This window comes from Sabethes cyaneus, chromosome 3, assembly GCF_943734655.1.
Source record: "Sabethes cyaneus chromosome 3, idSabCyanKW18_F2, whole genome shotgun sequence".
Taxonomy (NCBI): Eukaryota; Metazoa; Arthropoda; class Insecta; order Diptera; family Culicidae; genus Sabethes; species Sabethes cyaneus.
Window position 1 is genome coordinate 87,538,652 of NC_071355.1, and position 27,910 is coordinate 87,566,561.

The 27,910-nt window shown below is 39.6% G+C and overlaps 4 protein-coding genes across 4 annotated transcripts; 1 reads left to right on the forward strand and 3 right to left on the reverse strand.

Moving 5' to 3' along the window:
* Nucleotides 1-986: 986 nt before the first annotated feature.
* On the reverse strand, nucleotides 987-1,925 carry LOC128742039 (trypsin alpha-3-like). The gene is made up of 3 exons (XM_053838220.1): nucleotides 1,638-1,925; nucleotides 1,245-1,579; nucleotides 987-1,179 (listed from the first exon to the last, which is right to left on the reverse strand). Exons 1-3 carry the CDS (start codon nucleotides 1,923-1,925, stop codon nucleotides 987-989), a joined length of 816 nt encoding a protein of 271 aa, XP_053694195.1.
* Nucleotides 1,926-10,115: 8,190 nt separating this feature from the next.
* LOC128742533 (trypsin alpha-3-like) lies at nucleotides 10,116-11,185 on the forward strand. The gene is made up of 3 exons (XM_053838931.1): nucleotides 10,116-10,403; nucleotides 10,599-10,933; nucleotides 10,993-11,185. Exons 1-3 carry the CDS (start codon nucleotides 10,116-10,118, stop codon nucleotides 11,183-11,185), a joined length of 816 nt encoding a protein of 271 aa, XP_053694906.1.
* An 8,075-nt stretch (nucleotides 11,186-19,260) lies between these two features.
* On the reverse strand, nucleotides 19,261-20,260 carry LOC128739842 (chymotrypsin-1-like). The gene is made up of 4 exons (XM_053835343.1): nucleotides 20,257-20,260; nucleotides 19,905-20,194; nucleotides 19,514-19,845; nucleotides 19,261-19,456 (listed from the first exon to the last, which is right to left on the reverse strand). Exons 1-4 carry the CDS (start codon nucleotides 20,258-20,260, stop codon nucleotides 19,261-19,263), a joined length of 822 nt encoding a protein of 273 aa, XP_053691318.1.
* Nucleotides 20,261-24,101: 3,841 nt separating this feature from the next.
* On the reverse strand, nucleotides 24,102-27,735 carry LOC128742984 (glycerophosphodiester phosphodiesterase 1). Its single transcript, XM_053839485.1, has 5 exons — nucleotides 27,305-27,735; nucleotides 27,055-27,227; nucleotides 26,787-26,985; nucleotides 25,900-26,084; nucleotides 24,102-25,684 (listed from the first exon to the last, which is right to left on the reverse strand). The coding sequence occupies exons 1-5, from the start codon at nucleotides 27,626-27,628 to the stop codon at nucleotides 25,522-25,524; spliced, it is 1,044 nt and encodes a 347-aa protein (XP_053695460.1). The 5' UTR covers nucleotides 27,629-27,735; the 3' UTR covers nucleotides 24,102-25,521.
* Nucleotides 27,736-27,910: the final 175 nt, after the last annotated feature.

A 27,910-nucleotide genomic window follows, 5' to 3' on the forward strand; every position in this document is an offset into this window, starting at 1 on the left:
CTTTTCATCATGCTGGCAACCTCGTCAAACCAATCATTACAAGCACTTGGGAGTTTTCACCTAGCACCATGGTTGCGGCCTTATTGACGGCTTGTCGGTCTTGTTGTCCGACCGACGACACGTTTATGATGGTATAATTGACGAAACGGTCTTTCACCCGCAACATACACATCGTCTTGTTGATCGCCTTCCAATCCATCACGTGATCCTGGATTCCACCCATCGCTACAAAGTCCGTTCCCAGCTCGTTAAACGCACCATCGCTCTTTTAAAATAAGGACTTGATGGGGCATCAAGTCGCATTTGTCCATGACGAATGTTCAGAGCCGAATTTTCTAGATTTGCTAGGCTGCCTTAATAGAGCCACGCTACCGAGTGCCGTGATGGGGCAGCCATCTTGGCTTTAGTGCCTAGACAACACGTTTCTCTTGGTAAGACCTATGGAATACCTTTTCCCCGTAACGAATCCAGCTCTACTAGCCGAAGCTTTCAGTTTAATATACGTTTCCGTCATCATCTCAAACAAATAACTTTGAGACGATGACGGAAGCGAATGTATATCAAAACCAAAAATAACCGGATAAAACAATTAACTGGGAAGATTTAGCCAGAATTGTCCGCTAGATATTGAGCCAATCAAAGCGATTCTCTTGCTTAAGACGGCTCGAAGTCTGCCGAGCAATTATTACCAAGAAGCCATAAGTACAACGATTGTCGAAAATCTAAAATTAACACCTCTTTACAAACCCTCAAATGATTCAACATATTTTCACCTATGCGCAATAACATCGGAAATATTCAATCGTTCAGATAAGCAACCGTTCGAATCCATGAGCTATCCGGAGAATTTTCAAATCTCTTCAATGGACGTGATACGAAAAAAATATCATTCGATTGCTTTAAGAAGAAATCACAAATAATATCAAATATTTATTGATTGGCCAATTACCGGGATCTATTTAAATCGATTTAAACACCGAAATACTTTACACGCCGGTATTCGAACTAATGAAATTGCGAACACTGGCAGCACCAATGTTAGCGTAAACTCCTGCCAGGTTTCCACCACATTGCACGGCACCCCACGATACAATACCGAACTGGCGTCCTCCAGTGACGAGTGGACCACCGCTGTCACCGTTGCAGGAATCGCGTCCAGGCTCACCGGCGCAAACCATGCTATTGAAGAAATAAAAAAATGTTCAAAGACCATAACCGTTTGGCCACTAAAACTAAAGCCTTACTTTGCAGTGATTCTTCCAGCTCCCCATTGGCTCTGGCAAGTACCTTGAGCGACAACGGGAATGTCCACAGCACGTAGGTTGACTGGCAACGATCCACCAGGAGTAGTTAGACCCCATCCAGATACCACACTGCGGGTTCCAGCAGCGAAGCTAGTTCCACTTGGCACAATCGTAATTGGTGAGATGTTAGCGCCAGTGAAGGAAGTAGTGATACGGATGACGCAAACATCATTATCAATGGTGCTGGGGTTATACGATGGATGGTTAATGATCTGAGCGGCCTGGAAAATGGTGCCTCCAGCAGTTCGGCTAGCGCTTCCTCCACGGAAAGTGATCTAAAACAATAACCTAATAGAATATTGTCCATGCGAGTAACCAGCTTCTGTAACCTACCGAGCCAACCGATGGCATTGGATGAGTACAGTGAGCAGCAGACAGAGCCCAGTTGCTGGAGATGATCGAAGCACCACAGATGTGATTACCGTTGGAGCGCAGTGAAAGCTGGTATGGGAAATTAGCGATACTGACTTCGTTTCCTCCTACAATCCTTCCGGTGTACTCCGACTCAATGAAATCTTCCAGACCGAGCGGTCGAACACTATTCTTTTCAAGCCATAGATCCTCCTGGTAGCCCGCGAAGGCAGACGCCACACACAATGCTAGTACGATAAAAGCCTTCATGGTCACTCCGTGCTGAATAACTGAATCTACATAGCTACTGGAATTAGCTTTTATACTATTTCAGCTGTTATCAAAATGCTCAAATAATCTATTGCCAAAAAAATAGAAAAATCAATACCCTTATATCAGTAGATTTACAAGCAGTTGGTTTTTCACACCGATGAGCTTATCACTTGATCGTGTACTAATCAAATACGATGACATATGAGCTAAGGCACCATTATGCGCGTACGCTAAACTACAGGAATCTCACTATAAATACTTGCAATATTCTGTGATTCAGTGTCCGTAGAGCACGATAGCCTAAGGTCTCCTCATCAAAGTTCATCACCAGATTTAAAAATTATACTTTTACTGTTGATTTCTTACATTCCTCTTAATACAATCACACAAACATCAATTGCCAACCCACTCCCGAGTTCCGATCCAAAGATTAGATCCAGACTAGACAAGCACTCCAAAATGCGTCAATTTTGTTTTGTCGATTTTTCATTCAATAAGGTATCGTACAACATTTTTCTATTCCTAAAATGAAAACTAAGTTATATATTCTAAATGCATGAAACTTCAATCGCACATGTTACGGGATAAATTTTACACGTTTAAAACCAATGTCCTGAATATTCTGTTTTAACAAAGATCTAGTTATTTTGCGGTGCAGTTTAATTGTTGTGTGCTGACGAATGATGAACGTACATACAATATGATTAGAAAGGTAATTTGATTCAATTACATGAAGCACAACATGTTCACTGCTCTGATAACGTTTCACTCGAATCTACGACGCGACCCAAAATGATATTCTTCAAATCGGGGTTCAACTACAGACTTATTTAGTGCATTATTTTGAATTATGCCCCACAAAAATTTCTAAAATGTTTATATGCAAATTCCAAGTACACCGCAGCTAAGACGAATTGGAAAATACTTATATTTTTATGTATTTTTTGTTGCCGATTTCGTGAAACTGCTTAGTTACAAGCAAAGCATAGCCTTGGTGCTACATTGCGTATTCGGAACCAGAGCTTCTCTTTTTATTCGACAGGCTTTGCCACCAGCTGTTAGAGTACAGGACAATAATTGCAGATCCTATTGACTCTCACAGCTTCAACAAATCCTAATTCCAATCGCTTAGTTATATGTTTAATTTAAAAGGTATTGTTTCCCAAGTGTTAAATACTTTTGTGAACGAGTGATTTTATCAAAAATTGTAAAATAACATTTGACAACATACATATGGTATTAATATTTTTGAAACAGTGCACAGTGGTTTGATAGCTCGAAATCGTGAACTTTTTTAATAACTCTGAAGCTTTTTGCTAAAAAGTTTTCCTCTAAATATCACAGTTTTTGAGGTTAAGCGTCTTTCATGACGGACCCCCAAAAATCGGTTTTTTCAGTATAGCATTTAGGGAAAAATAATGTTCTGCAAACATTTGTATCTTCTAAAAATACACACTTTTGCAGAAGAAACTGAATACGTATCTTCTACACAGAGCAAGTTAATGAACGATTCAGGTACAAATTAGCCATATTTCGTACTGCTATAGATTAAAAAGTTGCAACTGGCAAACGAAATATAATTAAAGTGAAAGTACATTAAAAACTGATCTTAAAACATGTTAAGTTATTCGTCTCTTTGAGTATCTTTCAGCCAGTCGTTCTATGTTCTAATCTCGGCTGTGCGGTACTGCTAGAGTTTCATAGGATCCTTACACTAACCCTGTGATTGTCCTGTAATTTAATAACCGACTGCAAATTCTGTCGATAAAGAAAGGTAATTTCTTAACTCTCCGTTACTTATGCAGTTGTATTTTGTACACCGTCTGTGAACCGCTAACTTTATCTCGGTATATCTCGGGTTCTGTAATTGATATATTGTAATTGTATATCTTCGGTGGTTCTGCAATTGATGGGAGGATGGTAGGGAAAAGTAATGAAATTTTTTTTTGAAGTGGTGGGTAAAGAGCGGGAAGGTACCTTGCCATAATCTAAGACTATAATCGGATCTGAACCCACAACACCCGCCAGGGTATGTGACTCGCTGGTACCCGTGTACCTTAGAACCGCAGAGGTGATGGACAAAAGGAGACTGCAAAACCCCCATCATTAAGGTTGCGACGTATCTGGTTGGGTTGTTTTTAGCCACAAATTGTGCCTCTTCCTCCGTCTACTGTAGAAACCACCGACCGAGAAGTTTAAATCTAACTTGTTTTTACTGTCAGGACGACGACCCTATACAGGCCCTTATGACTTGCAAGGTACAGCGCGTGACACTGTTCGTCTGTCAGCGTGTTAGCCGCGATTCTCAGCCCGGGTTTTCGGAGAAAGCCTCCGTTCATATGAAAATAAACCAAACTCATGTTTTTAGTCTTTGACCTTGAAACGCGGTCAGGCATCAATATTAATATTTTTGAAACGGTGGTTCGGTAATTGATGGAGGGACGTAAAGTAAAGTAAATTTTCGTTACTTGTCAAAAAGCCGAGGATAAGGAGACCGAAGAATGGTCTCCACCCAGTCTACTGGTGCAACACGACGATTGCTGAATTTCGGGCAAATTGCCTTCGTGCTAGAACAGTGATGGTCAAACTGCGGCCCGCGGGCCGCATGTGGCCCTTCAGGATAATTCGTGCGGCCCGCGGACTGATTTGAGGGTGGACTTATGAGTAAATGACACAGGGATCACTCAGTTTAGTCCTAATAACTCGTGCATGTTGTGGATGCTTTCCGGCTCAAATCTTTCCTAAATTCCTTTCCTATGGTGATTCCTAAATGGTTTTCGCTGCCGCATATTTTATATTTTGTTATGCGCAGGAATAGCCAGAGGTCGATGCGGCCCGCGGCACTCATGGGATGATCAGATCTGGCCCGCACCATGCCTGTGCCTGGGCACCACTGTGCTAAAAGGAGAAGTCAGCGGGCTCACAATGATGCCGATAGAGAAGAAAGAATACTAGCGCACAGGCCAGCAAGAACCGCACTTAATAAAGCAATTAAGCTCAGAAAGAAATCTTGCTTTGAGAAACTTTGCCGCAGCGCCAACGCGAATCCTTGGGGAGATGCTTACAAAGTTGCCATGTAAAAGATTAAAGGTCCTTCCGTACCACTAGAAAGGTGCCCGAAGAAGATGAAAGCCAATATCGACGGGTTGTTTCCGCAGCATGAAACAACGCCCTGGCCTAGCCCATCATACGGCGAGGAGGCGGAGCACGTAGAGGAAGCTCGAGTCACCATTGAGACAACGAGGAGCTAATCGAGCTTGCGAAAGCCATGAAGAGAAAGAAGGCCCCAGGACCAGACGGAATTCCGAATCTGGCTTTGAAAGTAGCAATCCTGGAGAATTCGTTCGGATATGTTTAGGACCACTTTGCAGAAATGCATTGACGAAGGTAACTTCACCGATACTTGAAAGCGCCAAAAGCTGGTATTGTTGCCGAAGCTGGGAAAACCCCCCGGGAACCCCTCAGCGTATTGGCCTATATGCCTGTTGGATACGGCTGGCAAGCTGCAAGAGAGAGATTATACAGGCTCACCAAATACACGGAGAGTGAGAACGGACTGTCAAATAAGCAGTTCGGCTTCCGAAAAGGCAGGTCTATACAATAGATGCCATACGAATGGTAGTGGATGCTGCGGAAAAGGCCCAACAACAGAGAAGAGGAAATCGCTACTGTGCAGTGGTCACCTTAGACGTAAGGAATGCTTCTAACAGCACCAGCGGGGAAACTAACGCCCGTTCGCTGATTAACATTATGGTCGACGTGTATCTTTGCAGAATAGTGTAGCCACTTCAATACTTAGGTATGGCAGCCTGCATGGATCTCGGCAATAAGAACGAATAGAATCGCGTTTGAATATCACGTACAGATTGATGAGCATGAGAGTAGTGAGCGCCTACCGTATCATATCACTGGAAGCGGTCTGCGTCATTGCCGGCATGATCCCCAATGGATCGGTATTGGAGGAGGATCTAGAATGCCAAAGAAATAAAGGCATCCGCGGAGTTCGAAAACGAACACGTGTAGATACATTGAGTAAATGGGATAACGCTATCAACGGAATATGGACACATCTGCTGATCCCGAATGTATCCACGTGGATGAACAAGAAACACGGGGAAGTCAACTTTCACCTGACACAATTCCTGTCAGGCCACGGTTGCTTTAGAAAATACCCAGCTAGCATTTTCATATGTATAAAAAAGGTAAAAATCAGCATTACGTACAGATATACATGCTAAATAAATCGTATTTCATGCGCAAAATTGGCATATCCGTACTATTTTGGAGGCGATATACGTGATTACGAATAAGTTTGAGCGTTACGACTGTATTTATATACGATAATATCCGATTAAGCGCGAGTCGCTCCATACTACTCTACGAAAATCAACTTGATCCCACTTTATCCACCTTTAGTTACGATTTCGAGTTTGTTAGGAGATATTTACGATAGTTTTCGTACATTGATATTCGAGTTGGCGCTAGCTGGGTACCTGCATAGATTCAGCCACGCGGATTCACCTCTCTGTCTAGAGTGCGCTGGCGTAGAAGAAACACCGGATCACGACGTATTTGACTGCCCACGATTTGATGCAATGCAAAGCGCAATATTTGCCACCAGCGCGCGGAGCGTGGAACGGTGAGAACTTCAGCCCAGTTCACACTTGGAATGTAAATAACCGAATCATGACACAAATCATGTGGCACTTCAGCGAAAATGGCACAAGGGTTAAGAGTCGAGTCCTTAAATGAAGTCGCGTGTAATCGGTCTAGGGGAATGTTTCACCACCGAGGAACATCTCGCCGGAGTAGGGTAGCTCCACCGCCGGGGACTACTCGAGTCGACGATAGCAGTGTGGAAAGTTCACAAAATAACAACACTCACAGAAAGAAAGCCAACGAGGGTGGCCGTGTAGGGATGGACGTTACGTTGGTCGCCATCCCAGCATCGGTGAACGTCTCGACGGGTAGCGGAGTAATGCATTGGCACGCCTAATGCCTAGCGGTGGTCCCGGGAGGATTTTGGGCAAAGAGCAGTGAGGTTTTTAGTGGGTTAGAGTCCCACACCGTGTCACGTGATGTACAAACACACCCACACACACCCACACCCACACACACACACACACACACACACACACACACACACACACACACACACACACACACACACACACACACACACACACACACACACACACACACACACACACACACACACACACACACACACACACACACACACACACACACACACACACACACACACACACACACACACACACACACACACACACACACACACACACACACACACACACACACACACACACACACACACACACACACACACACACACACACACACACACACACACACACACACACACACACACACACACACACACACACACACACACACACACACACACACACACACACACACACACACACACACACACACACACACACACACACACACACACACACACACACACACACACACACACACACACACGTCGAAACCTATCGTTTGGTATATTTGGTCGATTTTATAAAAATTTTCGACGATAAACTTACTAAGCGCTACTGCACTACTTTTAGACCCAAACGAGATTTGGCTATTTGTCGTAAAACCAAGCAAATATTACACCCCACAAATACGACAAAAGCAATCATGACTACTGTCACTGAAATATTGAATCAATGTAGCTTTTAGAATTAGCAGCTACTGTTGTCGTCGTTATCTGGGTGTTCAAATAATCTTTTGCCAAAAAAAATAAAAATCAATACCATCATGCAATACAAGATTTGCAAACGGTTGGTTCTTCATATTCAAGAGCTTATCACTTGATCGTGTAATAATTTATTACCATGACAGATTACGGCTAGGAAAACCCGGAAAATGAACCAAACATGTTTTGACGAGAATGCTTACAGACTGATAGTATAATGTTTCTCTTTCTGAAGTCAAATGTACAAATCTTGTTTCGATTGATATATGTACTTCTCTTATGCAGTCGCCCTCAGTTGAGACTTGGACGTACGATAACTAGTTTGTTAGACCCAGTATCGTACCTCATAGGCAACTGGTATATCTACTCCTGGAAATAAATGAATCCAAAAACAATGGTGGTAAATATCCTACATAAGTAACCTTGATATGAAAACGAAACATATCCATTTTATCAAAGACTGACTTTTCTTCGAAACTTAGTACAGTAAAAATGGATTTCTTTGAATCACAATCGCACAATCAAGGCTCCTAATATTTTTTTATTCGGTTAAATTAGGAAAAATAAGCCAAATTTATTTCAAGTCCCTCAAACGAAACACATGGATGGAATATATCAAGTTTTCAATGAGACCTGTTTTAGAGCGAATTATCGGGTATTGCTCCACAGGACAAGCTAATGTTACTGACTACTTCAATTTTTCCAACAGGCAGCATTTACTGGTATCTTAAGCATTTTTTTCGGTTTGATTATTGGTGTTGAATGAATTATAAATTTGAACGGCATGAACGATAACTGCTAACAACTTATCAGCTACCGGAGCAATAATCAACGTCTGATAATCGTCAAAAATCGTATGACGAAAAATCAACGACAGTTGCTGCAATACATTCATTGGGCGTAAATGCTTCGTAGCCAATACCTAGTACTATTGCAAACGACACGCGTCATAATCAACTTAGCAATTTTTGGTAGCATTATTTATAGGAATTAGAAGATCTACTTCAATCGACAATACTTTGTCTAGTGCAAATCAAGATAATTCGGGTGTTTCCCGTAATTAGCAGATTAATTTATCGGAAATCTAGACTTATTGACAACTTGTATGAATAACTAAGCACAGTGTACTGAACGTCTTTTAAAAAACCTCAATGACGAAACGTTGAGTACTCGTTATCTAATTGTTTTATGTTATTTTGAGCTCAAAAGGTTATTGCCGTTGTTCATAGACTTGGCAGCGTTGTAAAGAAATTGCCCACCGACACTTGCACGCGAACAGATTGCTTTCTTTAAATTCTATTTTTGAGAGGTTTTCAGCCTGCGGCTGGTTCGCCTCTTACGGATTGTTTAGTTTTAGACTATTTAGCTTTCAAGCTACCAAACTTACAGCGTACATATCTACCCTTCAACCTATTACGAAATGGAAAGTCCAGAACTTCGCTTTCGGAGATATCACGACTGATAAGAAATTGCGTATGTTATCACTGAAAACCTACGCTTAGGGGTTCTCATTTCTGTCATCGGTATTCCACAAATACTAATCGCACATTCCTACCGTCCTTGGGAATCGAATTTATTTGTTTTTAAAAGTAATTAAGTAAATTAATTTTCTGTTTTGGTATGATAAATTTTTTAGAGATTCTTCTTTACTTCTTTATTTCAGAGGTTTTCAACATGTGACTGGTTCGCACTTCGAGATTTAAAAAAATATGATTTTTTCTATACTCGGTCAAAACCTTGGGATGAAAGTACACAAATAATGTGTTACTTAATTAATCAAATCTTCTGATCTTATATCGGCTTTGCATCACTAAAATATAATAAAAATACATAAAGAAATAAAACCGCTTGGAATACCGTCATTAAATAACGACATGTTTACGAATATTGTTGACATCAACAAAATCACAACAGGGAATTTCGTAGCCAACAGAAACGAATCAAAAATCATAGAATTCGAAGAAATCCTTATACATGATATGCGAAGTATTTACATATTTACATCAAAAGGCTGTTACAATTTTTGTAATTATAGTCTACAAAATAAAAATCACAACATCACTCAATGGTCCCTTTCTCATAGTTTTCAATCAAATAAGACTAAATATTGTAAGAAAGTTTTTATAGAGATGACAGAGTATGAACATCATCAAAAATTCTGTATCACCGCTTCATCGTTATCTTTTCGAACCGGAACAACTAGAACCAGTTTACAACGAGGTTATTTCCTGTCAGTGACCAAACCAGCAAACGGAAGGCAAAACAATTTGTAACTTTTACAACGAGCAGTACCCATAAGCTTTCCTAGCCGGTTGTGATTGTTCAACTTGGTCAGCTGTTCGTTTATCATCTGTAGAAATCAATCAAAATATGAGAATAGTAGTACATCAACTGATAAGGCTGCCTAGCACAATAAATTGGGAATATCTTACAGCACTTTGGCAGTTTGCTGCACTATGAAGGCTTTTATTGTACTATCACTGTGGGTAGGATGTGCCTTCGCTGCAGCCACGGATCATAGTTGGTCTTCAAAGAAAATTCTACCGAAAGGGTTAGAAGTGCTTAATGGAGCTGGCAATTACAATGGAAGAATTGTTGGAGGTGTAGAAGTAAGCGTAGCGCAGTATCCGTATCAATTATCCCTACGTTCCAACGGTAATCATTTCTGCGGTGCTTCGGTAATCTCTCACAATTGGGCATTGTCAGCAGCCCATTGCACATTCCCAGTCCCAGCGATATCAACCGTAAGTATCGAGTGGTCACTATTTACAGTGCGACAATGCTTTAAATATTATTTTTATAAATATATTAATTCTATACTAAAGCTTGAGGTGTTTTACACTCATTAGGAGGTAAAATGGAAAACAATCCTATGTCTAAAAATTAAATTATAACAAATCAATGATAATTAAATATTATAATAATGGCTGTGTTTTTAGATAAGCCTTCGTGGTGGTAGTGCTAGCCACATATCAGGTGGCGTAATTTTTCAGGCTGCTCAAATTGTGAATCATCCCAACTATAACTTCAATACCCTTGATTTCGATGTCTCTGTCATACGTATCACAACTTCGTTTAGCGGTAATAATATCGCACCAATACCACTGGTACCCGCTGGAACAGAGGCAGCTATTGGAACAAATTGTATTGTGTCAGGATGGGGTCTAACCGCTGTTGGCGGAAAAATACCGACAAATTTAATGGCCGTCAACATACCGATTGTTTCACAAACTACATGCAGCAGGCAATGGGGAGTGGCTAGTATCACTGGAAAGTAAGATTTAAAAAAAATCATTCCTTTCGCTTTATTCAATTAATTAAACTATTTCACAGCATGATTTGTGCTGGGCAGCCGGGCCGTGATTCATGCAACGGAGACAGCGGAGGTCCACTGGTTACTGGTGGACGTCAAGTGGGCATCGTATCATGGGGTGCTACACAATGTGGCGGATCTTTACCTGGAGTGTACACACGTATTGCGTCAGTTAGCATCCGGAATTTTATTACTTCCATCGTTGGTATTTAGAATGGATATTCTAGTACATTATTCTGACATCTTTCCAGCAATAACCAAGCCAATCACATTATTATTTAAGTATGTAAGCCCCAGTTTTAATGCCAATCTGCGAAAATACGACGCAAAATATAGTAAGTCTTGTATGTTACATTCAAATATGTCAAATATGGTAGATACTCGATATTTTACTGCTTGCAAAAAGACAACCAGCCAGTGGAGAAAGTCAAGCGTCTTCACGTGTGGGGTTGAACACAAAGACGAGTAATTTCAAACGAAACAATTATATCTTTTATATCTTATCTAGGAGAATGCATAAACACCGGGGATAAAATAAACACCCGTAACAATGCTCTGCCAGAAACCAAATGCTGAATTCATTACATAAATTGAAAGTTCGATTCTTATTCTACCTACGAAGCAAATTATAAATGCTTCTTCTTCTCCTTTTTGTGTGGTTTCGAAGTCCCAATATTTGAATTCGATGACAGTGTGCAGGGCTACCCCATATGGCATAACATCATTGGGCATAACAGACTTTTGGCATAATGGTCATTTGGCTATGGTCGTTTATTGCGGGGGAGACCACACATCCGATGAATTTGCGCTGTCCACAATTCCTGGAAATTTACATCTTTTTACACGCACATGAATTAAACGTAAATGGCCTAAATCGTTTCTAAAAGTATATTTTTACGTTAAGCCAAATATAATTAACAAGCCTACATGCATGCAACACACGCTACAATATTTTAAATTGTGGAATAACACGTAATTTTATATGAGTTGTCACCATCACTATCGGTCACAGGCTTAGAGCTTAACCATATACACCATAGTGTAGTGCTGTCGATCTAGAACTTCACTGCACTGCTCGTATAGGTGTAGCCTGGAACTTTTTTGAGAAAACTTAACTTGAAATTTGTATGGGCATTTGACTTAATGGAGGCGCATGGTATATTGTGAATATCCGGAACGTTTAAGTACCAGTTTAAAAAGAAAATGATATGGTTTGGAAAAGGATGATTTGATTACGCAACAAGCATTTCTAAATCCTTTTCTGTCCACCTGGGAGTGTTATTAAGCTTTTCTCATACTGATAATATGCTAATTTCGGTTCAAGTTATTCGTTTACGATACCGGACGGTATTTTCTCTCTATTTAACTAAATACGGTGGATGTTTACAATAGTTTTGCTGCTGGATAAGCATTCTTCTTTACCTTTTCTTTGTTTGTAAAACAGCAATTGGAAATTTGCAAATATACTCCAGCAAATCTGGTTTAATGGGCCGCGAAATTGCCAAGCAATGGCGTTGGGAAAAACTTTTCGATACATTGTTAAATGGTCAACAAGATGGAGCGCTCAACAGAAATAGGACAACGACTGAAGATGATGGACAAGCTGTGGATTCACTAACTTTGGACAAGGTTATAAAAGCAGCGAGATAGCTGAAAAATGGCAAAGCAGCTGGAAAGGATGACATCCCTGCTAAACTTTTGAAAGTCGGGAGCGAACTTTTGAAAGAACGGGCGCAATCTATCAGGTTATACTAAAAGGTATAGACTGAGGAGGAAATTACGGACTGGTTAGAAGGTCTTTTGTTCCCTATTTACAAAAAAGGCCATTGACTCGAATGCAACAATCACCAAGGCATTAATTTCCTCAATTATGCATACAAACTTCTCTCCCGTATCCTGTTTCTCAGACTGATGCTGTTGCAGAAAATCTTTGTTGGCGAATACCTGTGCGGTGTTCGAGAGTGACGCTCCAAGACGGACCGAATGTTCACCTTGCGACAAATCCTCGATAAATTCCGGGAATTCAACTTGCAGACTCACCATTTGTTTATAGACTTTAAGGCGGCGTACGGTTCAGTTAAACGCAATGAGCTGTGGCAAATTATGCTCGAACATGGTTTTCCAACAAAACTGATAAGGCTGAAACGTTCTATTGTTAATGGTTCCAATCAAGCATTAGGATAGCGGGTGAAACATCGGACTCATTTGTGACCTTAGATGGTTTGAAGCAAGATGACGGGCTATCGAATTTGCTTTTCAACATTGTATTGGAAGGTCCTATTCGAAGGGCAGGCGTGTAGAGAATCGGTATCATCTTCACGAAATCTCATATGCTCCTAACGTTTGCGGACGACATCGGTATCATCGGTATTAACCGTAGAGCTGTGGGAACAGCGAATACGCGGCTTGAAGTGGAAGCTGCGCGAATGAGGCTTTTCATAAATTCTTCTAAAACAAAGAATATGTTGGCCCGTGGGTGTTGGAACTGCGGTGGTGATAGTTGGATATACTTTTGAAGTGGTCGACGAATTTGTTTACCTTGGTACGTTAATGGCAACAGGGCCTTTTACGGATTACGTAGCCAGCTGAATTCCCGAAGCCTGTAACTCCGTACAAAACTCGCGCCCTATAAGACGCTAATTCTCCCGGTGGTACTCTACAACCGCAAACCGTGGAAATTGAAAGAAAGCGGCCGACGAGCTCTTGTCGTTTTTGATCATTTTCGCGTTGACTTCTTGGCGGCATATCAGAAAAATGAGTGTGAACCAGTAAACCAAGATGCGGATATTGTGAAGCGACTAAACCACGGCAAGCTAAAATGGGCTGGTCACGTAGCAAGGATGTCGGATGAGAGACCAGTGAAAACAGACCGCGTACCCGTTGGATGAGCGCTGTTGACATAGCTGCTAGAGCAGCGGGTGTTAGGGGCTACTGGAGAGCGGCAGTCCAAGACCGAGAAATGTGGAGACGGCTTCTGAATTCGGCATGGATTCGATAAGTGGATTGTCGTCAAAAAAGTCAAGTAAACAAAGGATAAAGGAGGTGTTATTGGACATAGTTAAAGATGACAGAGTTTTAAAAATTAATTCGTGGCCCGGTTATAAGCAAATGATAGAGTAGCTGCAAATCGCTCAGAAAAAATTGAAAATCATTTTACTTCCGCCTGACTCATCCTCGGTTCTGTAAACGGCAGATATATACATTAATAGGCCATTCAAGGGGCAATTCTAGACATGCTTTGGTACCAATGCTTGAAAGTTTTTATGGTATCATGGTATCGGATCGACTTCATTGATGAACATCCATATAAATTTAATACACCAGCCCAATTTTGTTTTGATTTTTCAAGATACGCAACATGCAAAAAACAATCTTGCACGAATTTTTGCTTTTTCAATTACATTTTTAGTTTCAATTCAGAACACCAAACATGCGTACCGGAGTTAACGCGGAGAAAAGTTTAATAACACTTTCAGGTGAACGAAAAAGGGATTTTAGAAAGGCTGCATAATCTAATTATCCTTTTCAAACAATATCATTTTCTTTTTGATCTGTTACTTAAACGTTCCGGATATTCACAATGTACCATGCGCCTCCATTAACCTTCCTAGTGCATTGGGGTCGTTTTCGACCCATCGGCATACTTACAAAGCTTGATACTCAGTAACGGTACGAGCTAGAGACTTGAAATTTTCTGACTTTTCCTAACTTTGGAAAATTAGCATTGTGGGGGAGTTTCAGCTTTTAGCGACATCTAGAAGAGCCACAGCAAAAAAAGTTGCATATTATGCATTAAGGGTCGAAAACGACCCAAGTTTTGAAATTGTTCTCATTCATCCATTTTCAATCCGAATTTCGTTTTCTTTACCTCGTTTGAAAGATATGGCCAAAACCTAGCACCCAAGGTATGTTGGGGAATATTTGTTGATTGATGGCCACTTCTGCGTCGGTTCCGGAACACCCACTACTAGGTCCCGGGGAATATTTTTATATTTTGAGATAATTCATTTTGCGGCACATCAAATCACATTGGCTTGATAAAATAAGACTAGTGGAAGTACAATGGGGACATTTTGGACCCGAATGGCCACTTCCCCATCGGTTACGGAACATCCGGTACCTGGTTTTTGAGGCCATTTTTGAATTTTAGGATGATTTCTATTGTGGCACGTCAAATTTCATCACATTGATAACATAAGACTATTGAAAGTATAATAAACACATGTTGAAGGCAAATGGCCACATCAGCATCGGTCCTGGAACACCCGGTACCCGGTTTTTGGGGACATTTTTGTATTTTAGGATAACTCATAATGCGACATATCAAATCACATCGGCTTGATAAAATAAGACTGGTGGAAGTATAACAATGTCATTTAGAAGCCAAATGGCCACTTTATCATCGGTACTGGGTCATCCAGTACCAGTTTCGGGGGACATTTTTGGCTTTTGATATAATTCACCATGCGGCACCTCAAATCACATCGGGTTGACAAAATAACAACACTGGAAGTATAATGGGGCGTCAGTCGCATATAATCCGGTACCCGGTATTTATACCGGGGGAGATGGATTACCCTGTAATCCAAAAATGACCCCAAAACCCGGATACCGGATAGTCCGGAACCGATGGTGAAATGGTAATTTTGGCTTCCATTAGTGTTATTTCATCAAGCCAATGTGATTTGATGTGCTGCATGATGAATTATCCTATCCAAAAATGTTCTCGTAAACCGTGCACCCGAAGTTTCGGAACAGTTCGGTAACTGTCTTATTTGTTCAAGGCGTTGTGATTCGATGTGCCGCACGATGAGTTATTTCAAAATCCAAAAATGTCCCGCGGAACCAGGTACCGGATGTTCCAGAACCGGTGGTAAAGTGGCCATTTGGCTTTTAAATGACCTTATTTTACTTCCATTAGTCTTATTTAATCAAGCCGATGTGATTTGATGTGTCGCAAGATGAGTTATCCTAAAATACAAAAATGGGCCCAAAAACCGGGTACTGGATGTTCCGGGACCACAGCTGATGTGGCCATTTGCTTTCCAAATGTCTTTATTATACTTTCAATAGTCTAATGATATCAAGCTGACGTAATTTGACGTGTGGCAAGATAAATTATCCTAAAATTCAAAATTGTCCTCAAAAACCGGGTACCGGATGTTCCAGAACCAATGAGGAAATGGCCGCTTGGGTCCAAAATGTTCCCATTGTACTTCCATTAATCTTATTTTATCAAGTCAATGTGATTTGATGTGCCGCAAAATGAATTATCTCAAAATATAAAAATGTCCCCCGGGACCTGGCAGTGGATGTTTCGGAACCGACGCAGAAGTGGCCATCAGTCAACAAATATTCCCCAACATACCTTGGGTGCTAGGTTTTGGCCATATCTTTCAAACGAGGTAAAGAAAACGAAATTCGGATTGAAAATGGATGAATGAGAGCAATTTCAAAACTTGGGTCGTTTTCGACCCTTAATGCATAATATGTAACTTTTTTCTAATGCATTAGGAAGGTTAAGTGAAATGCCCATACAAATTTCAAGTTAAGTTTTCTCAAAAAAGTTCCATAGGCTATACGAGCAGTGCAGTGACGTTCTAGATCGACAGGACTACACTATGGTGTATAAGGTTAAGTTCTAAGCCTGTGACCGATAGTGATGTTTCCTTGTTAGTGGAAGAAAGAACTTTAAATCTTTTATAGTTTGTAGAAAATAGTTGTGCTGCTTATACATAAAATTATAAAATTTTGTTTTTTGTGTGATTAAAATTATTTGTTAACTGCTTGCCAATTAATGTTTTTTTTATTGAATAGTTATTTAGGCCTTTTGAGAAAATTCGGCTTTTTGTGATTCGGCTAGTCATGATTCGACCTTTCGAGATACGGCCTTCTATGACTGCTGTTGAAATTCGGCCATTTGGATTTCAGCCGTTCATGATTCTGCCATTTATATTTCGACCATTCGGTACCAGCGCCCCACCTACACTGGCGGATTGAGTTATTTTAGCTTAGCTTAGCTTAGACTGATTGCACATATCAATGGTTGCACTCAGTGATTGACCCGAATCAGTGAAATTGAACACTGGCGGATTGAGTTATTTTTAAACACAAACTGTATCTTCCTCCGTCTATTATAGTCAAATTTTAAGTTTTAAATTTGAGAAATTTTAATCTAACTCGTTTTACCATTCGATGGTTCTGACGAGAACAGTTTTAACTTATAAAATGTGACTTTTCTTTTTAAATCGGCATTCCTACAGCTACCACTAGGATACCCGCTATATACGATCCACTACACTGTAGTAATAAATAAACTGTAAATGGCATGTATCGTATCAAGAACTTGTCTCCGCTTCACTCGTTCTTGGACTACTTTACGCCAATTGCTTGAGTGCCTCAATGTCTTGCTATGAAATCAACGTAATAGGATTTGAGAGAGTACCTTGTAAGTGGCATTGACCACAGGAATTACGGCATTCAAGTCGACCGTCCTTGTTGTAGATGGGACAAACTACTGTTTCTATCCATTTCACCGATAGTTTTTCCTTCTTCCATATCCTAGAAATGATCAAATCAAGTGCCGTTGCTAGTAATCCCTTGTCATGTTTGTAAAGTTCTGCCGGATTTCCGACTTTACAGCTGATCGATTTTGGATCGATCCTCGACCCGGAATGCTACTATTATTTTTGGAAACTACCAGGTTAACTTCCATTCCAAATACTTCTCTTCATAGTCCGTCATTGTGTGCTCGAGGCATTCCATACTTTTTTCCAAGTTCTTTTTTATGTAAATCGCTTACTGACATTCCCCGTCAAACCGATCGTTTCGGACTCTCAGGGTTTCTTCCGCTTAGCGCCGAGCGTATCCTGCCCCAACCATCCGAGATTCGAATGTCCTAGAATCACAGAAAAAGATAGAGCCTCATCTAATAAGTGCACGTAGCTCAAGGCAACGGGTTGGGTTTCCAAATGTTTAACGGAGGAAAACTACTTTATCGCAAGCGATATGCAATCGATAGTAAGTACTGCTCCCACATTACTTCTTTGAAGACCATTTGAGGAGTTGGTAAACTGATATTCACTAAACTACATCTAGTAGCGATTTTTTTCTAAATAAATGGTATAGTCTATACCAATGGTGCCCAAGCGGAGCAAATCAGATCTCCCGCCACGAACCGCAATAATTTCTGCTCATTAGTATTCATGACAAGATCAAAAATATATGACCTCAACTATCATTTCTCTAGTTTCACCATAGCATTCATATCGGAAGGCATTGAACTCCACACCGCATACGAGGAATCACGATTAATCTGCAAATTGGCATTCAGTTATGTATTTGAAAAATCCTCTCAAATCAGTCCCTGGACCATACGAGCTACCTCGGAGGGTCGCATGTGGCTCGCGAGCCGCAGTTTGGTCTATACGAACGAACGCACAAATGTTTACAAATGACCGCTTCCAGATTGTTAAAAATGACCCCTTCCTTAAAAAATTGATTGTAATTGAAACACAAAACTTCCACTCAACTCTTAATTACCGAATTTGGTGTACAGTTTGGCTAGCTGTATGGCATGTCGCGCCGTTCTGTTGAAAACATAGAACGTTCAAGTCCATATTCTTAATTTCTGGTTAGAAAATGTCAGCTATCGTGTCTCTGTAGTATACTTTGAGTTGACCGAAACATCTTCAGTTTCAAGCAAAATGACGAAACCCCCTAATGCGCACTAAATCATCACTTTCTGAGGAAACAATGATTTCTAGCACTTTTAAAAACAACACCAACGCGTAAAGTTGCAGTATATAAACAACTACTGACAGATGATTTCAAATTTTAAAAGGTTTAAACAAAAACACATTCTAGCTTATCGTAAGCGATATTGTTTATTTGATTTTGAATTTTGAAATTAACAACAATGTTTTCGACTAATACGAATTCACATTTAAAATTTTTTAGGTACAAATATCAATGAGCCTCACAGTAGCCACAGATTTGATCCTGTTGTATGTATAAACCTATTTAACTTCCCCTGTTTTTTAGCTCCGCTGACTTTCCGAAAACCCATAAATAATGACTGAGTACTTGCAGTGCATTCTGGAATTTATTGATACTGGTCTAACAAAATCAAGTTTCGCTTAAAGTTTTCTTTTGATCAACAGATATTTTATGTACTGTTTTGTATGTATAAACAAATTATGTTGAATCATCAAATTGTAACGCCAAATTGTAAATATTTAAATACCTTCTACCGCCATTCGTTGAATGCCCTTTCCAACACTGTTTCACTACACGCCGGTGTTATTGCGAATAAAATCACGAATTTCCGCATTGGATACATCCGTAAACACTGCTGGCAATTCGACGGCACACTTTGTTGAACCCCAGGATACTATTCCTATCTGGTAGTTCTCACACATCAAAGGACCACCGCTGTCACCATTGCATGTATCCTCACCAAGGACTCCTCCGGCGCACAGCATGCTGAAATGATTAATTGATTCTTCATTGCAGAAAAAGTTTCAATTGTGCCCATCTTACGTTTCTGTTAGTTGTTCAATCCATATCTTTGAACAAGCAGTCAGTGATTGAATTAAGACTCGCAGCTCTTGCAGAATCACCGGTGCATAGCCATCAGCCGCTGTACCCCATCCGATAACGGTTGCAAGTACACTCGGACAGCCAACTTTTATAGTACTATCTGCCAACTGAACTGGCTGCAGGAAATCCACTAGAAAGTTTTCTACTATTTCTACTACTGCAACGTCGCAGTGAAATGTCTTCGAATTGTAGTTTTCGTGGAGAATGATTTTATTGGCATGGAAAATGTAACCTCCGGATAGTTTGTGAGGACTTCCCCCGCGAAAAGTTATCTAGGTAAATAGGAAGAACGTATGTTTATGGATCATTTCTATTGTAATTTTCAGCATACCCAAGTCGGCGAGCTTCCGTCATCCAGGCAATGAGCAGCAGACAGTGCCCATTTTTCCGAAAGGATTGTAGCACCACAGATGTGAACTCCACCGTATCTTAAAGACAATTGAAATGGATACTCCGTAATAGTTGTAGAATCTCCTCCTATAATTAAAGGACTGGCATCGTTCGCAGGATCATACTGATGAAGAGGTCCCAACGGCTTTTCCGGAGGCCATAACGTATATCTTCTCAGCAGATGAAACAGTGAGGGCTGCCGACGATGATAGTCCATTTCAATTATTTTGTCTGTAAAAAATAAAAGTAGAATTCACTGAATCATCATAATTTTTTTAGAGAGTAATATTTACCCATTGACGCTCCATTGCAGGTTAATTGTAAAAACCATAGGATAGAAATATATTTAAAAAACTTTCTCATAAAAGACAGATTTCCATCTGTAATGACAGACATCTTTCAGGCAAATGAACACATAATGTCGCTAATACATTCGGTTTATACTTTAATTTGGAGACTATCTAAAATAAACTTATCAGGTTATCTTGAACATAGGGGGTTGTACAATATTCAACCAGCGTCTGCCAAAATATGTAATCACTTAATTGCAAAGACACAATATTTGCCTACCATTAATGTGTATAAACTGTACATACATTAGTCTGGTTCACGCATGATATATTAAAGGCTTTAAGAGCAAAGTAAAGCAAAGCCTTTGCGCTACATTCCGACAGAATTTATTTTCTGTTCATTTCTGTTTCGGTTATTCAACAAACTTCACAGCCGCCTATTAGTGTATAGAACATTTACGTGGCTAGTGCTACGATCCTGTTGACTCTAACAGTCTAATCCCAAACCGAGATTCAACAAACGACGACTGTTTTGTTCGACTAGTGTTGTATCTCGAAGCTAACTAGGTGGTAAAATTATAGATTTCATGACATTTAATAAAAAATAGAAGCAAAGTTTTGTATGTAATCCACTTGTAGCGCACTCAATTTACCAGTAATTATTAATAATCTTTATAATTATAATAATCCACGTACAGCTACCTGTCTACCTGTCCTAAACATACCAATACGTTTTCTCTGTACATCCCAAAGTCAAATCCATTTTTGTCCTACAAACAAAACCCAAATCGCCTTCCCTTATGTTAGCCATCAAATCTTCTCTCTCTCTCTCTCTCTCACACACACACACACACACACACACACACACACACACACACACACACACACACACACACACGCACACACACACACACACACACACACACACACACACACACACACACACACACACACACACACGCACACACACACACACACACACACACGCACACACACACATACACACACACACACACACACACACACACACACACACACACACACGCACACACACACACACGCACACACACACACGCACACACACACACGCACACACACACGCACACACACACACACGCACACACACACACACACGCACACACACACACACTAAGTTTGCTTTACCGCTGTATTTTTCCACCCAATTGAATTCTAATCGAATTTGAAAGAGAAGACAAAAACCTTTAATGTGATTCAGGTTAATATGCTAATCTAAAGGTATACAGATAAAATACAACTTAACGACTGCGCATAAAATGACGAAAATGATAACAGGAACCAAACGATATTACATCAACAATGATATCTCTCTTCTTCGCCACTCAGTACGCAAATTGAAAACCCGGAGAGAAATAGAAATCATTCATTATTTGTGAATGAAGTGCGCATACCTAAGCACCCAGTATCATATTGTCTGAAAGATAAAAACTTGATTTAATAAAGAATCATCACACACTAAGTAGAAATGTATGTCCATGGTAAAGGGTGTTACAATCAAAATTTAATCAAATGCTAGTAAAATTATTAAATTTTGCACTAAAAAATCAAACTATTTTTCTAACTGTAGTTTAATTAGTATAAGAAACACGGCCTCATCCGCATTATTTGTCGCAGAACGCCAGCTGGCTCTTCTCACTTCCACCAGTTTTTGGGCTCAGGTTGACGATGGCTCAATATTTTTTGATTAGGCGGAGCTCTGGCGTGTGGGTCCTTGGGCACCATCTGCCATATTGTTGGCGGCATTCCACTCCATGGCCTTTGTACCGTAATAGCAGCTAACGCAGCACGGAATAATAATTTTGTTTTAGAAAAGGCCGTTTTTCCAAACACGCCACGTAATCTTACTGCTTGACAAACCCTATAGAAATGAAAATGACAGATAGCCAAACCAAACCAGCCAAACTAATTATTTCTTAGCAAATTTCGCCAGTTTCATATGCTTGAAAATGTCTGCCACTTTTCCCCTGCCGATTGCCATAAAAACTCTTACCCAGGAAGCTGTTTTAAGTTTGTCATCACATAAGCTGGTACCGTCACGAGTGAACTTCATCAGCATCATCGTGTACAGTTTCTAGGATCGTGTTTTGACCTTCGCGTTTTTTATTGTCGTGATTTTAAGTGATTACTACCTTTTTATTACAATCCCTGACTACTTTTAGATGGTAGGAGTTTTTTGTCCCATCTACATAAGCGTGATCCACTTGACTGCTGCAACTAACGCGGTATAACAGTGATAAACACCGCGTCTAACACCAGCTAATTTCGAAAAGATTGTTGTCAACTACCTGGCGGATTTTAAAGAATCGCATGCCTTGTTAGACCAAATTTTTTCACCATCCGGAAGACATTGTAAATAAGTTCAAAATACAATGTTCAAACGACTTACCCACTCCAAAGCAGCATACGATACAGTTAATTGAGACCAACTATGACAGATAATTCACGAATATAGATTGCTGGACAAACAATTGGATCGAGGGATGTGTTTCATGTGCATATCGGGGACAGCCCCTTCCAGGCGCAGCGAGAGTTGAGACCAGGTGACAGCCTATCCTGCATGCTATTTAAAAGCGCTTTTGAGCGGGTTATTCGGCAAGCTCGACCATAGAAACGAGTCTCGATTTTCAGCAAGAGTAACCAACACCTAGGAGATAACTTCGACACTATAACGAGAAGCTTTGCGACGGCGGAGACAATCAATAGTACACTAGACTAACAACGATAGCTAGGAGCGCTGAACTAACGACGACGAACTAGAACTTCTAGTTTAGTCGCTTCAGGTCTAGAAGCGGTAGATATTTGGCACCCACGGTAACCGCAGATAACAACATAGCTTAGAAATTCAGTGGCGCATTCAAGAAAGAAATCGGATTAACTTCACCTTTCCCACGATACTACGATCAATAATACTCCGCCAAACATAGTCCGCAACACCTTCCGTTCAAATATTGCTAGTGCACGTATGTCTACCGTAAGCAAAGTTACTATCCCAAGTCCGTAGAAGGCTACCGGTCACTTAGCGTTTTGTACATCGTCAGTGTTGTGCGGCGTCGTATGCTTGTAGATCGAAGCGCCTTACAGAGTGAAAAGTAGGCTTCCACCTTGAATGCGTCGTTGGATCTCCTTACTCATATTATAGTCGGCAGTGACCAGAGATCGCCAATATACGAACCGTCAACCACTTCCAGTTCATCGCCGTCAATAGTCACTGTCCGTGGGAGGCAAACGTTACTTTCTCTGGCTTTCTCATGCCTAGTCTTCCCAGCCTAACAATAACCAAGCGTACCACAAGGCAGAAGTATGGGCTTTTTTTTGCTTGGGTTGCTTTTTGCATGACACTTTAACGGCCTGAAATTATTTTTTAGCGAAGATTATCCAAATGGGTGCACGCAAAACATCTAAAATTATTTCTTGTTGAAGGATCCATTGAAGACTGTTACAAAACTAGAGGATACTTTTGTCAACCGGTGCCATGGCACTCCATCACACTGACAATACTATTCGAATACAACGCTGATGCCCAAATTCTCAAAAAGGCTAAACATGACAACAATCTTGGTAGTATTCTCGAAAGGGAATGTCACCGTGGGCTATTTCATGTAGGGATTTATTTCGGAAAACAATCGAAAATGTAGGTTGTAGGTATATTCTCAAGTATTTTTATCAGCACATTTTGATACAAAACAAATGTAATATCTAAATCATAAAACTAATACATATATTAAAGCATTCACAGTGGCATACATGATTTGGATTGAAAATTTATTATTTAATAAACTAAATGCTCGAACATTTTCTATAGACTGGTGTATTCGAATTGTAGTAAGAAATAGTTAATTTCAGTATTTCAGAATGTAGGCAATATACAGATGATTATAATTATACGCTAGCATTTAAAAAAGATTTAAAAAAAAGTGAATGTTGAATTATTATCTATATGGCATTGCATTTTTGTTTTAAATAGAAGGGAATAGAAGGAAATTGAATATCACTCAGTTTACGTCGACATAAAAACAAAATATTAAGCAAAGTCTAAAATATTAGATAAATAAAAACAAACTTTCAAAACTCACGGCAAAACTTGAAGCACAGTAGAGGAACAGCAGTTTTTTGAGTACGCAACATTCAAAATGCACAACTTTTTATCTGTGCATATAAGTTTCCTGTCTTACTAGTATAAACTATACGTGGTTTTGCTTCGTCATTTTTAATTTTTGTATAGGAAAGAGTGCTGTACTTAAAGACAATCGTGATTTTATAAGTCAATGCAACCAGACTAGTTTGGCGACGACACGAAAAATTTCTTTCGCTTTCAACGCAATTTCATTCGTATTCATTCGAATACAATCTGCTACGTTCAATGTAAATCCAAATTAATTTCGAATGTTGTTTTGTAAGTTTTTTTGATTAGTTATTGACCATAAAAAATGGTCACCAAATCGCCCATAACATTTCATACCAAGCTGTGTACTAGAAAGTACGCAAAGCCGTTATTAACTACTATTTTCATAAAAATAACTTGAACACAATAAGCTTTACCTCACACGCTTGAGTGATTGTTTTCTTTCCAAGATTGGATCTATTACAATAAGTTCAGCATTTCAACCCTTAAACAATGCATTGAACTTTTTTTAATAAGTTGCACTTTGAAATGACTGTTAATTTTGTAATGTAAAGGACAAAGCCTTCAAATATGTTGTTCAAATTAAACCGTTTATCATGATAACTACATAGTAAAAATGGTTCACATGATCATGGCAGGTCGAATATCGGTGGTATTTTTATACTATTCATCTAGAAACAATAGTAATTCGGAGCAAAAGAATACGAATCAATACTGAAGCATAATATCGCTCGGCAGACTGTCTAAACTATGCTTGCAATATAGAGTGTTGGCCGGTGACATCACAAAAATCCGTAAATCCGTCCGCGCAACACAAAAACAACGAATGCAAGATGTTTTCCGACTTCGATCTCGAATGCAATAAAACAGCATTCTCCCAAACCCATTTGAATTTTAAGTACAGCACCCAAGAGAATATCATAACGCGAGTAAAATTTTTAAAACAATATAAAAAATAAAATAAGCGACATATTAACTTTCAGTTTAAAAACTAATAGGTACTATACGAATAAATATGCTGCCAAACATAGTACGAAATCATTTATGTCACTAGAACCGTTACTGGGATGTATTCTTTAAAAGATTACTAATTCGCACTTGTACGCTTACTTATGTTTTCCTCTAAAAATAATTTGCGGCTCAGAGCGCAGTGAATCGGTTAAATACTGTGTCTTCGTCACCTGCTGAAAGTATCGTTTTTCGTTCGGCGAATTGATTGTATAAACTATTGGCCTAACTCCCACGTTGTGCCATAATGTTGATATTTGCCTGCAAAAACAAATTAAATTACAATCTGAAATCAAGCAGAATTGCGCGTCAACGCATCCGTCAGCATTATTTTGACAGTTTCCCACGGATTGCTGTCAAATTTAAGGTGACGAACGCGTTGACGCATTATTCTATTTGGCTATTAACTCTAGCAAACGAAATGCAAGTTTTAGGTTAGAAATGAAAAAGAATTGCCTGACATTATAAAAACTTACGCATTAAATTCATCCTTGTGGATGAACACTAAACTAATTCCAATTACTGGTGCAATAATGTTACGAAAGATGGCACCATAAATTGACATCAAAATGGTTGATGCGTGTAAATACTGTTGAGTACGTGAGAGCGATGATTTTTCCATCCACAATCCGCAAACAAGATCCGGACAATGTTGACGTATCTGTAATCATCGGAGAATATCATAGAATCCAGTGAAGAAAGGGTCAGTAAAATTATGATACACATAATAAAGCTTATGGCAACGACAGAAAAAATGTTACGATATTTTGTTCTCTTCAAAAAGTAACCCACATCGATACACAAATTACAGATTTCTATTTAGCTTTGAAAGTTATAAAAGTAAACGAAACTGTTATCATGTGTGAATGAAAATTTAAATTGTTATGCAGCTCTAAAACAGTGAACCATTTGGCGCAATTTTCTAACTTTTGATTCAAATTTGACAGTTCGAGTCATTTTCCCTCAAATAGTCAAATATAGTTTTGACAGTGACCGATTTGATCATTTACCATGTGTGTCAATATGAGAAAGTAGACAGGACAATTGCTGAAATAACTATCAAACTATAAGAAACCATGCTCCCCAATAAATTTTAACCAAAAGTTGGAAAATGTTGCCAACCTGTTCACAGTCTAAGAACATCGTTTATGTTTTGAGCCTTTCCCTCATTTAACTTTAGATTGATATAGTTACATAAATAAAAGTGTAATAATTTCAAAAAATCGGTAAAATGATCTGCAATTCAGAATCATTTCGACTCTTAGATCTTTTCGAAAAATAAGTGCTACATATTTAGTTATCGGGTCTAAATCTAGTAATTAAACTATTTAAATAAAATTAATTATATAAAAACTGGTCCAACCTGATAGATTGCCACTGGTGAAGAGCAGCAGAACACAATGCGTTTGGTGAGGATCGAGTTTCTGCCAACTGCATCTCGTACAAGCTCCGTTAGCTTTGTGGTGATGTGCGACGCCAGCAGAAACACTGTTAATTCGTTCGTTTCTAACAATTTCAATAACTTGTCGAAGGTTATTATTTTCTCCACGCTAAAATGCTGTCTGCAATTTAAAAAGAAATTCATCAAATGACAGTATCAAAGGATTCGTTTGCAGATTCTAGTATCATACCCTAAGGGATGATGTTCAGAAATGTTGAAGTTTTCTAAAGCACTTAAATTTAGCTTATGAATGGGTTCGTTGATGTTTGCCTTCTCTAAAGTTGTTCTGTGTAGCACTACGAGATGCCCGTCGCATGTTATGTTCAAATCCAATAGAATATTGTAGCATTTTTGTGACAAGCACTGCAAATGAAAGATGAAAATCATAAAAGCATAATGTCACTACCAAAATCGGAACGGAGCGGAAGCGTGACTCATACGTGATTAATGGCAGCAAGTGAGTTTTCCGGCGCATCAAATGCCCCACCCCTGCTGACAATAGGCCAATATAGCACCTCGGAGCCAACCTCCTTCTCGCTTCGATGCAGCATCGATTGTACGACTTCACCCGCAGGACATTTAAGCTTCACAAATTTTGACGCGATGCAAACTAGGAAGAATATCAGCATAAGCCACGGGATCCCGACTGAAGCAAAGTTGCAACATAGCCACAAAGCATTGAACAAAAAAGTGAAGCATGTCGTGAGTATCCAAAAGAGCTGATATATCATTTTCAACACGTTCAAGATTGTCGAAAAATACATGCAGTCGAAACTGACATTGGCTTTGATAATAGTAAATGACTACAATGACTGCATCGCACAAGATTTTGCACAGCTTAAGAATTACTTTAAATCTAACTAACTAACAGATAGCTTTTGGCCTTTGCCTCTGTCATAAATCGCAAACAGAGTTAGACTACACCCACACAAAGCAGAATACACTCGCTTATTCCAAACACAAGAAGATGATGCGATCATTGCGCATGCCATCAGCTATGTACCTCCAATGTCATGAGATTTCTGCAATGTTTTGGATATTTTGAC